Source organism: Castor canadensis, chromosome 11 (assembly GCF_047511655.1).
Source record: "Castor canadensis chromosome 11, mCasCan1.hap1v2, whole genome shotgun sequence".
Taxonomy (NCBI): Eukaryota; Metazoa; Chordata; class Mammalia; order Rodentia; family Castoridae; genus Castor; species Castor canadensis.
The window spans coordinates 37,576,367-37,589,271 of NC_133396.1; the positions used below are offsets into that span (position 1 = coordinate 37,576,367).

The 12,905-nt window shown below is 37.4% G+C and overlaps 1 protein-coding gene across 12 annotated transcripts in view; it reads left to right on the forward strand.

Moving 5' to 3' along the window:
- The window catches only part of Acaca (acetyl-CoA carboxylase alpha), a 268,903-nt gene that overhangs the window by 76,743 nt on the left and 179,255 nt on the right, over window positions 1-12,905 (forward strand). Inside the window, exon 1 of one of the 12 annotated variants that reach the window (XM_074046287.1) lies at window positions 7,645-8,595. The exons of the other annotated variants lie outside the window; for them this stretch is intronic. Within the exon in view, the coding sequence (XP_073902388.1) occupies window positions 8,543-8,595 (53 nt within the window). The 5' untranslated portion in view covers window positions 7,645-8,542. Of the gene's footprint in view, window positions 1-7,644; window positions 8,596-12,905 lie in introns of those variants that run through there. 12 annotated transcript variants of the gene reach the window in all.

A 12,905-nucleotide genomic window follows, 5' to 3' on the forward strand; every position in this document is an offset into this window, starting at 1 on the left:
TAAACATACTCTGTCAACAGTTTCACTTCTGAGTATATACTCCAAAGAAATTAATGCATTTTCCAGCAAAAATCAAATAAAAGAACAAGTGTAATCAAAAATCCCTAAACAACCAAAATGCTCATCAATAGTAGAATAGATAAATACATCATGGGATAGTTACACAGTGGAACCCTGCAAAGCACTGAAAATGAACAAACTACTGCTATGTCACAATATGGATAAATTTTATATACATATTATTGATCAAAAGAAACCACACATAAAAAAGATGTATAACCGTATACATATGAAGGTCAAGAATAGGTGAGATGGATTTGTGGTGATAAAGATCAGAATATGTTTACTTTGAAGAGGATGTTGAGTGGTAAGTAAGCACAAGTGAGCCTTTTGGGACTTAGGAAATATTCTGTATCTTAATGGGGAGATTAGTTATGTGGGTATGTATGTATATAGGACTGAGTGCTATACTTAAGATTTGTGTACTTTATTGTATGAAGTTCTGTCTCCAAAAATAAATAAAATTGATGATACTTCAAGCTGAGTGATAAGATTGGCAAATCCTTAGCCCCCAAAGCACCTGTAAAACTTGCCAGAATGAGCAAAAATAATAACATTAGCATCTTTGGAATTAAAAAGCACAGAACAATCAAAGACAGTTTATGCTTGAAAATCTGCTGAACTCAGTAAAAACACTGAGAGTCTGTAATGTTCTTGCCTGAGAGTGTCCCTTCCTTCCCCATCCCAAATTTGGCATGAATATTTTGCCAGTGTGAATAGGGCATGAGGTCTGGTAGCTTTGATGTTGCAATTGAAGGGTTGCTAACTCAATTTAGATGGTGGATGATGTCCATGCTCAATGGTGGTGTTGGAGGAAGTGAGCATTTTGGCAGAGGGTAAGTGGAATACACGTACAGAGAAGACATGATACAGCCCAACAGAGAATAGAAAGATAGGCTAGATTTGAAAATGTTCTAACCTCTAAAATCATGCTATCCTATTCTGTACATGGACCAACCAACAGAGTATAACAGCTTACTCTGAGGGTTGGGATGCAGCTCAAACCCCAGTACTTAAAAAAAAAAAAAAAAAAGCTTACTGACTTCAGGTGTTTGAGCATAACCCTTGCCTAATCATTCACTGATTATCTAAGCTATGTATACATAGGGGTGACTCGATATAAAAGAAGAAATTAAAAAAGAATAAGCTGAGACATCAGTGGCTGCATACTGCAGGGGGAAACAGATTTCACAGATTTAGCCCAGGCAAATTATTAGGCTAAGAAAGAAAAAAATAAACAATTCATAGCAACAACAATCTTCATGAGTAAAAGATATCAGAATCAAGAGTTTTTACAATAAATTGTTTAATATGTTCAATTTTCAAAAAAAAATTCATGAGTCATGCAAAGATAGAGGAAATTGTGCCTCATATACAAGAAAAGAGAAGTCAATAGGAACTATCTTTAAGTGTACCTAGCTGCTGGATTTAGCAGTCTTCAAAACAGCTATTACAAATGTGTTCAAGGAACCAAAGAGATAGGTTTAGAGATTTTTTTTCCCTCAGTACTGGAGATTGAACTCAGGACCTTGCACTGGTTAGGCAGGTACTCTATCCCTTGACCTATGCCCCTAGTCCTTGTTTAAAAAATTTTTAAAAGTATGACTATAGTGAATCAGTAAATATAAATTTTCAATAAGAAGAGAAGTTTATCTTTATATCTCTCTATATATGAAGCAACAAGAGTATACAGAGGGAAAATATGTACATGAAAAGATGTTTAATAGCTAGTAGTAATTAGCTATTAGAAAATGAAAATTAAAGAAGCAATGAGATATTACCACACACCTATCAAAATACCTAAAATAAAAAATAAGAATACCAGATGTTTACAAGAATGTGGGGAAATTGAATCATTTGTACATTACTGGTGGAAATATAAAATGATATAGCCATTCTGGAAAATAATCTGATACTTTCTTATAAAATTTAAGTCACTTACCATGTGATCCAGCAATTCTACTGGTTATAAAACCAAAAGAAAAGCAAATGTCTACCTAAAACCTTGTTTGTGAATGTTCTTAGCAACATTATTCGTAATAGCCACAAAGTAGAAACAGCCAGTATCCATCAACTGATCATGGATAAGCAAATTTTTGTGGTACTTCCACACAATGAAATATTATTTGACCATAAAAAGGCATGAAGTATTGATACATTTTACAACATTGACAATATTATCCTAAGCAAAAGAAAGCAGTCATGAAAGGTCACATATAATTCCATTTTTATGAAAAGGAAATGTCTAAAATAGGCAGATCTACAGAGATAGAAAGTAGGTTGGTGGTTGCCTAGAACTGGGGAAGGTGTTGGGGAAATGAGTGACTGCTGCTGGGTATGGGATTTCTTTTGAGGGTAAAAACAGTGTTCTAAAATTAATTGTGGTTATATCTGAATATTCTAAGAACCATTGATTATATATTTTATTCTATCAGTACTGGAGATTAAATTTAGGACCTCATGCTTGCTAAGCCGATGGCATTATCACTTGAGCCATGTCTTCACCCTGGATTATACATTTGAAATGGGCAAAATGTGTATATGAATTCTTTTTCAGTACAGCTAACAAAATTTTTAAGTAAGTTTAGCAAGGTCACAGGCTACAAGATCAATATACAAAGTGCTACTTTCTTTTTTTTTTTTTCCACACCTTCAGTCCATATTTTACTTAAAAAAAAAAAATTAGTTTTGTGACAGGGTCTTGCTGTGTTGCCCAGGTTGGTCTCAAACTCGTGGCCTCAAGCCTAATCCAAATAGGATTACAGATGTGTACCACTGTGCCTGGCTTCTGTGCTCATTTTCGTTTGGGTTGTCTTAGTGTGATGTTCAGTACATATATACATTATATAATGTTTAAGTAAGGTTAAACACATCTGCCACCAAACAGCTGAAGGTTCTTTTGCTCTGTTGGAATGGAAATCTCAAATAAGTAAGCTGTCCTCCCTTTGTGCCAGCAGCTCCAAGCTTGGGGTGTCATGGTGTTAACAGCTTTGGGCTTTAGGTGTCAGGGGCCCAGCACCAGCAGCTAGTGTTAGATCTCTGAGTTTAGGCTGTGGGGACCCTCACTCTCCTGTCACAGCTCCGGACTGTCAGGAGCTCTCTAGTGGCAGCCTTGGAGCTGCTTCCTGTATATAGTCTTCGCCTTTTGCAATCTGCTGTTCACAGCCCTCTCTGCTCCTTCAGGTCTCTCATGTCACCCTCTCAGCACTTCCAGTCCATTCCTAGTCTCAGCTCTACATGGCCTTGCTCTCAGCTGCTCTCTGGAGCTTATATGACGCCCTCTTAGCTCTATGCCTGGAGCTGGCAGCTCCAGGAGTCACCTGTCCAAGCCACAAGATGCTACTTTCTTTATGCTGGCTAGAAATGGACAATCTAAAAATGAATTTGAGAATAAATTTTTATTGATAATAGCATCTAAAGGAATAACATAATAAGTTTAGCAAAAAAGGTACAAGATTTATGTGCTAAAAATTATAGAACATTGCCGACAGAAATTAAAGAAGATCTAAATAAATGGGGAGGCAACCATATTTATGGATTGGAAGACTCAATATTGCCATCATAGCATTTCTAAGTTGATATATAAGTTAAGTTTTTATCAAAATCCCAGCAGTGTCCTGACACTAAACTCAAAGGACAAGAATAGCCAAAACAATTATGAAAAGAGAGAAGAAAGCTGGAGGAATTATACTACCTAATTTCATAACCTATTATAAAGCCATAATTATTATGAGCATGTGGCATTGCTATAAGACTAGGCATGTAGATCAGTGATCAGAATTTAGTCTACAGAGAAACCTTTGTGCATATGGTCAGTTGATTTTCAGTGAAGGTACATCCTTAATCCAAGATTTCCTCTGCTTATAAAAAGCCTCAGTATAAAACAGTCTCTTAGAGTTGTGCTGCAGTATGTCTCAGACTGCATTACAATCAAGCCAGTGAATGCATCACTGTCTGCCATATTAACTGCTGCTTCATCCTTGGTGGTTGGCATGTTACAATGCTGGGATCAGTGTGAGCTTCTGGTTGGATTTTGTGTCAGATATGTGTCTACCTTGGATACTCTCTATTCATGGTAGATTAAAATGGTGATACTTTGAATTTGGACACATGAATGTGGTTTTTTTTTTTAATATTACAGAAATATTGTGGGCAGCATCCATAGAAGAGTAGTAACTAACTTTGGTTTTGGATCTGGATGTGTTGTATTAGTGTTTAGTTGTTTTAGAAAGATTCCTTTGGCCACATCTGTGGCCACTACGACGGTTCTAAACAAAGTCAAAGTCTCCAGTACTTTGTTTTTTTTTTGAGCGATTTTATCCTAAAGAGGTATAAAGACAGAAGAGTTCCTCTGTAGCAGCTTAGTTCTTTAATGGAACAAGTGAATTTGACTCTCTTTATTTGGCATTGGCAAAATGAAGAAGAGATGATACAAAGTGGTACAGATCAGGAAAGAATCTGAAACTTTCATTTTTTGTTATGGCTGGTGATCATGTTAGGTGGCCTTATTCAGTTTTTTCAACTTGGGTCATCTCAGTGTACCAAGAGTAAAGTTTTTTTTTTTTTTTTTTTTTTTTTTTTTTTTGTGGTACTGTGGTTTGACTTGGGACCTCCCACTTGCTAGGCAGGCACTCTACCACTTGAGCCATGCCCCAGCCCAAACTTTTTTGTTTTATCTTCACTCTGATCATTTGTCTTTGATCTGTGCTTTAGGTCATTTGTGTACTTCTACTTTGAGGGTTTTTCTGGAAGGTTAATAGATTTTTACTATGCTTGACATCAAATTATTAATCATTCCTATCCAGCATTTTCACAGAAGAAATTTTTTCTGTGCTGCATGATTCAAACTAGATATGACCCTGATACATTATATCAGTCCTGAGGGTTTATCTCAGGAAGTTGTCATTTTGTAGATTCTAAACTTTTAGTTCTTTGCTATTGTTTTCTCCTAATACAAAGAAGCAATATCATGAACATACTTTAATTAAAAGTTAAAGCAGAAATATGTTACTGTGTAACATTCAGCTGTTGTAAAATAATGGCAAACCGAATTCAACAACACATCAAAAAGATTATTCACCACGACCAAGTAGGCTTCATCCCAGGGATGCAGGGGTGGTTCAACATACGAAAATCAATAAATGTAATAAACCACATTAACAGAAGCAAAGACAAAAAACACTTGATCATCTCAATAGATGCAGAAAAAGCCTTTGATAAGATCCAACATCATTTCATGATAAAAGCTCTAAGAAAACTAGGAATAGAAGGAAAGTTCCTCAACATTATAAAAGCTATATATGACAAACCTACAGCCAGTATTATACTTAACGGAGAAAAACTGAAACCATTCCCTCTAAAATCAGGAACCAGACAAGGATGCCCACTATCTCCACTCCTATTCAACATAGTACTGGAATTCCTAGCCAGAGCAATTAGGCAAGAAGAAGGAATAAAAGGAATACGAATAGGTAAAGAAACTGCCAAAATATCCCTATTTGCAGACGACATGATCCTATACTTTAAAGACCCAAAAAACTCTACTCAGAAGCTTCTAGATATCATTAATAGCAACAGCAAGGTAGCAGGATATAAAATCAACATAGAAGAATCATTAGCATTTGTATATACTAACAATGAGTAAACTGAAAAAGAATGTATGAAAACAATTCCATTTACAATAGCCTGAAAAAAAATCAAATACCTAGGTGTAAACCTAACAAAAGATGTGAAAGACCTCTACAAGGAAAACTATACACTTCTGAAGAAAGAGATTGAGGAAGACTATAGAAAGTGGAGAGATCTCCCATGCTCATGGATTGGTAGACTCAACATAGTAAAAATGTCGATACTCCCAAAAGTAATCTACATGTTTAATGCAATTCCCATCAAAATTCCAATAACATTCATTAAAGAGATCGAAAAATCTACTGTTAAATTTATATGGAAACACAAGAGCCACGAATAGCCAAGGCAATACTCAGTCAAAAGAACAATGCAGGAGGTATCAAAATACCTGACTTCAAACCATATTACAAAGCAATAACAATAAAAACAGCATGGTACTGGCACAAAAACAGACATGAAGACCAGTGGAACAGAATAGAGGACCCAGATATGAAGCCACACAACTATAACCAACTTGTCTTTGACAAAGGAGCTAAAAATATACGATGGAGAAATAGCAGCCTCTTCAGCAAAACCTGCTGGTAAAACTGGTTAGCAGTCTGCAAAAAACTGAAACAAGATCCATATATATCACCCTATACCAATATTAACTCAAAATGGATCAAGGATCTTAATATCAGACCCCAAACTCTAAAGTTGATACAGGAAAGAGTAGGAAATACTCTGGAGTTAGTAGGTATAGGTAAGAACTTTCTCAATGAAACCCCAGCAGCACAGCAACTAAGAGATAGCATAGATAAATGGGACCTCATAAAACTAAAAAGCTTCTGTACATCAAAAGAAATGGTCTCTAAACTGAAAACACCCACAGAGTGGGAGAAAATTTTTGCCAACTATACATCAGACAAAGGACTGATAGCCAGAATATATAGGGAACTTAAAAAACTAAATTCTCCCAAAACTAATGAACCAATAAAGAAATGGGCAAGTGAACTACACAGAACTTTCTCAAAAGAAGAAATTCAAATGGCCAAAAAACACATGAAAAAATGCTCACCATCTCTAGCAATAAAGGAAATGCAAATTAAAACCATGCTAAGATTCCACCTCACCCCTGTTAGAATAGCCATCATTAGCAACACCACCAACAACAAGTGTTGGCGAGGATGCGGGGAAAAAGGAACCCTCTTACACTGTCAGTGGGAATGTAAACTAGTACAACCACTCTGGAAAAAAATTTGGAGGCTACTTAAAAAGCTAGACATCGATCTACCATTTGATCCAGCAATACCACTCTTGGGGATATACCCAAAAGACTGTGACACAGGTTACTCCAGAGGCACCTGCACACCCATGTTTATTGCAGCACTATTCACAATAGCCAAGTTATAGAAACAGCCAAGATGCCCCATCACTGACGAATGGATTAAGAAAATGTGGTATCTATACACAATGGAATTTTATGCAGCCATGAAGAAGAACAAAATGTTATCATTCGCTGGTAAATGGATGGAATTGAAGAACATCATTCTGAGTGAGGTTGGCCTGGCCCAAAAGACCAAAAATCGTATGTTCTCCCTCATATGTGGACATTAGATCAAGGGCAAACACAACAAGGGGATTGGAATTTGAGCACATGATAAAAGCGAGAGCACACAAGGGAGGGGTGAGGATAGGTAAGACACATAAAAAATTAGCTAGCATTTGTTGCCCTTAATGCAGAGAAACTAAAGCAGATACCTTAAAAGCAACTGAGGCCAATAGGAAAAGGGGACCAGGAACTAGAGAAAAGTATTGGGGGGGGGAGTGGGAGGGGGTGGGGGCAGGGGGGAGAAATGACCCAAGCCTTGTATGCACATATGAATAATAAAAGAAAAAAAAAAACAAAAACAAAGAAGAAAAAAAAAAGAGTTGGCCTTACACAAAACAAAACAAAACAAAACATTCAGCTGTTGTTTATTTCTTTAAATTTCTACAGCAGAATTGCTTTCATAGTAAGGTATGTGTGCTAGTAGTCTTTCTAGGCAGGATTTTTTTCTCCCTGCTTAAACTGGGTTAGACCTCTTTGTCTGGACCGCCTGTCCCTTAAATATTTCTACTTATATCTTTTCTACTTTCGTTTTGTACTTGCTCCATAATTATTTTCAAAGTTTGGCAAATAGTCTTTGTGTGTCTGTATATATTGCTACCTGAAATTTTGAATTATGGCTTCCATTTTTTCAGGGCCCCTTAGTTGTGACATGTTTCTACTTTTTACCTCCTTATTTGCTTTTCCCTTTCTTAGAGACTGAAGCTCAGAAATTACCTCTTAGGCTGTGCTATCCTCCTCCCTTTAGATTTCATGACCCATTATTTTCTTGGCTTAGTTGTCCTGGTAAACTTTGCCTTCTTTTTACCCTGGGCCCTCCCTAGTCAGGTGCTCCTGGCAGATGGGAGGGGCAGTAGAGCTTTTCTCTGGTGACTGTAAAAAGAAAGTGACTGTTACTGAAACACCTTTGCTGTGGCTAAAGCAGAGCTGCTGTTTTCTATTACACAAGATTTTAGATTTCCCCCCCTTTCCTCTAGTCCCCTTGGGAAATCAACTAATTCTGTGTGTGACCCGAGTGTAGAGGGAAAATGCAAAAAGGAGGAAAGGTGGAGAAATACAAAAATCAAGGACAAGGTAGACAAAAAGCCTATAGTTTGAGGCCATGAGGAATACTCTAACCTGACTGAAGCAGGACCAAAAGTAGATGGAGGTATAGTATCTCTTGTCCTCCTGGGTTTTAAGCAGCTGCAACAGGAGGAGGAACTGCGGCTTGTGTTTACAAGGCTGAAGTCTGAAGAAAAAGCTTCCATCCTTTGCCATCTTGATATGGAGGGTTCTGCAGAGGAAAATAAGGAGATGAGATATTACATGCTTGAAAGGTAAGTTTTAGACCACATATATATTTAAAACAATAAGGCACCGATGGCTAAGCTCTAGAATTCATGAGAAATTTGATTTAATAATTTTTTTCTGTCTGTGAAAATGAAGGCTTTTTTTTTTTTAAAGGAAATGAATAAAAACTGGCTTATTTGCTTTTGAATTTCTAACCATTTATTTTACATTTGAATGAAAGATATGTGAACCCATGTGTAGTATTGTAACTGTTGAAATACCTGTGCTGATCTTGCTGTGCTATTTTGTTAAGGAAGCTTAGTCTGCGCCAGCTTTGCTCACTAAATTTGGCTGATATTTCAAAGGTGAAGTCTCTTCAAGTATTGTGAAGGAAGGATATTAGTTCTTTGTAGTGTGTAGCATTCTGTTGAAGGTAGACTTTGTGAAAACCTTTTTAGACTATGTATCTGGGGCCAGAAAAAGTACCTGCTGCAGTTGTCTTGGCACGTAACCAGACTGCAGTAGTCAAGGATGCCAAATCTTAACCTGGGATGATTTGTTCTTCTTATGAGAGCTCAGGTGCAAGAGGAAGTGAATGAGGGCCATCTTAGGCCTTCTTTAGGCCTCTTGCATGTCTATGCTTTCTCAGGAGAGGACTGCTATAAAAGACAGGAGTGATTTGGCTGACAGAAATCATTAAGGGGGCTGGAGGAGTGGCTCAAGTGGAAGAGCACCTACCTACCAAGCATGAGGTCCTGAGTTCAAACCCCAGCACTGCCAAAAAAAAAAAAAAATCATTAAGGGTCCCTCCATGATCTTTTTTTGTTCTTTTGCTTGGTTTGTAATTCAAAGTTTTTATTTTGAACAGTATTACCTGAAAATTAAACTGAAGTTAAGCAAAAACAGAAACTAAACAAAAAAAACACTTGGCAAAATTAGAACAATCATCCTTTTCCTTTACACTTACCTCTTCCACCCTTTTGGAGAAAATAAAACATCCACTGAGAGTCAAAGAAGTAAAGAGTAATTGAGATACCACACATAAACCATATGTATAATATCAAAAAAGTTTTGTCACAGGTGCAAGATGTCACGGGGGCCGGGGAGGGGGATCATGGACATGCTAAAGGATTCTTTCTTGCTCTCAGAACACTCTCAAGAATAAGAGGTTGGAGCACCAGAGTTACAGGCAGGAAAGAAACTTTATTGATAGAGAAAGGCTGAGCGGGAACAGCAGGGTCTGGAAACTGGGTGCCCCCTGACCACTGGAGTGGGGATATGTACATATATATATATACACACATTTATTTATTTATATATATCTATGGCTTCTGCTCTAACCTAAAGAACAGTTTGTAGTGGAATCCCATAGGTCCATTCTTGGCACTTGTACCTCCTGGTCCTCTGGGAGCTGGTTCCTCCCACTTGTCCCAGGTCGTGGGGGCTTCCGCATTCCTAAGATGTCATGGGGCTGATTTGTGTTATGGGACTGCTACAGTTTTAAATATGTACAAATGTTTCAAAGTACATGTTTAAATATTTGTTTTGTGCTTATATATGCAAAACAAACATATATCTCATTGCTTTACATATAAAATATATATAAGCAGAGTATGTGTATGTGTTTGGGTATGTATATGTATGGTGTCTGATTGTTTTCTTGATCCCCAGTTCATATGTTGAAACCTACTCATGAGTGTGTCCTGAGGAGGGCCTTTGAGAAGTGATGATGGTATTATTGCCCTTATCAAATAGGCCACAAAGGATACCTTGTATCTTCTACCATCTGAAAACACATTAAAATGCTATCATTGAGAACTAGGAGGTGATCCTTCACAGACTGAATTAGCTGGTGCCTAAATTTGGATTTCTTAGCCTCCAGAACAATGAGAAATATTATAAGCTACTCACTTTATGGTATTTTGTTATAGAGCCCAAATGGGTTAATGTGTGTGTATGCCTTTTTTTTAATTGTCAAATTGCAAAATTGCAAAAGTTTAAATACCTTAATTGAGTTTATTTTCAGTTCTAGAATAGGGTAACACTTCATTCCATAAAACAAAATAAATGTTCCAATGAGCTGATGAATGGAGGTTGATTGTATAGTTAGAAAAAAGCTAAATAAAGCAGAGTCAAAAACAAAAAGCTGATTGGTTTGTTGGAATTACTGTCCTTGTAAGGCAGGGACACAGAGAGAACAGCATGAAAATAGCAATTGGTTAGCGTCTGGTTACTTCAGGTTACCTTTTTTCATACAAAGATTAAGGCAGAGGCAACTTCATTATGTGCCAGTGAAAATTAGCTTATTAAGGAAATTTGGCCATCATCTCTAATACTGATTTCTTTGGAAGGTCAGATAAACAGTTTCAGCTTGATGTTGTGAAACTTTAGCATGAGTGATTGATTTTGTTTTGATTTTTAACCTGGTCTGTTAGGGCCTGGTGTGAGTTTAGTCCAAAACAATGACCTCCTATGCTTTTTGTTTAACACTGTAGTTAAATACAGGTAATCTGTCAGGTATTTTTCAAGGAGGCATTCCTTCTGGAGCAATTTGTCATCTAGTGTTTTTTTTTTTTTTTAACAGGACTAGGGTTTGAACTCAGAGCTTTGTGTTTCCAAAGCAGGCATTCCACTGCTTGAGCCACACCTCCAGCCCATTTTCTTCTGGTTATTTTGGAGATGGAGTCCCTCAAACTATTTGCCTAGTCTGGCCTCAAACTGCAATCCTCCTGGTGTCAGCCCCCCATGTAACTAGGATTACAGGTGTGAGCCACCGGCCCCTGGCTTATATGTAGCTCTTGAAACTATGTATATTTTAAGCTTTATAATATTTTTTTATTATCTGAATATAATCTGCTGTTTACCTTTGAACTTTTTGGTGTATTAATCAAATATTTAGATGCTTGTGATAATGTGGTCTTGTCCATTTCCTGGCAATATTTTAAGTGATAAATACCTTTTGTATTTTTAATGCAATGATTGGTAGGTTGAAGGTTCCTGGATAGCCTCAGGATGGGGGCTGGTTGCCAGGGAACAAAACTATTGCTAGAGGATTGGAACTTTCTGTCTCAATCCCTGACCCTCCAGGGAAAGGGGAGGGGCTGAAGATTGAAACAATCACCAGTAACCAATGGTATAATCAATTATGCCCACATGATGAAGCCTCTGCAAAAATCTCTGAGCTTCCAGATTGCTGATTATATGGAGGTGCCAGAGTAGACAAGGTGCCTGGAGCATGACAGTTCTATAGAGGTTATGGAACTATGGAAATGTTGTAGTCTCTAGCAATCTGTGTCCAGGCAGGACATGTAGATGTAGTAAGGGAGATAATAAAGCTTATTATGGATGAGGGTTGGGTTGTAGTTCCTGCCAGGTGAGGTAGAAGAGGAGAGAAAGAGAGAGATGTAATCAATATTTATGTTTTAAGCAAGGGATTTGGGAATTGAAGAAAGGTCACAGGGTGCCTGAATCCCAAAAACTTCCTTTCCCTTCTTTCTAACCTGCCTCAGAACTCTGTGCTCTTTCCCACATGCCTTGGCCATACTTTGTTTCCCTTCCATTTGTCTCTTTATATCCTTTATGTTAGCCTTTATATTTTTATCCATATAGAAGCAAGTGTTTCCCTAAGTTCTGTGAGATGCTCTAGCAAATTAATACAACTCAGGAGGGGCTCATGAGTACTCCATTTTATATGGGTCAGAAATACAGGTCATAAATGAAGTACGCCAGCTTCAGAAAGACAAAGGCCAGCTGCATGTTTTCTCTCACATGTGGAAGATAGATCCAAAAGATGTACACATAAACAAACATCATGATCATATACAAACTTATATGAAAAACATGTTTGTAATAGTAGAACTACTCTATAGAACTCAGGGGAGAAGGGAAAGGAAAAGAGAATGACAGTCAACAATATTGAAATACATTATATCTGTGCAGGTAGAAGATATAATGAAATGTATTGAAAACTGTTGAATAATGGGAGGTAGGAAGGAAAGGGTAAGGGAGAGTAATGGAAGGGTTGAACTGACCAAAGTAAACATACTCATAGCCGGGATACATCAAGAAACCCCTATGAACATTGACTTTGGAGTAAACAACCAAAGACAATACTGTAAAATTGTAAAATAGGGACAGTGCAGAGTGTGTGTTTGGGGACATGGGACAGGGACATACATGACTCTTGTGGGGTGGGCAGGGTGAATGAAGGAAATGAAGGTGAGGGAATATGGTTGATGGATTTCATATACATATATGAAGTAGAACAATGGAACCTTTTGCAGTTGCTTCAAGGGGGGAAGGTGGTGGGGGCGATCTAACCAATGTACAGTGTAAGCCTCTTCATAATTGTCACAAT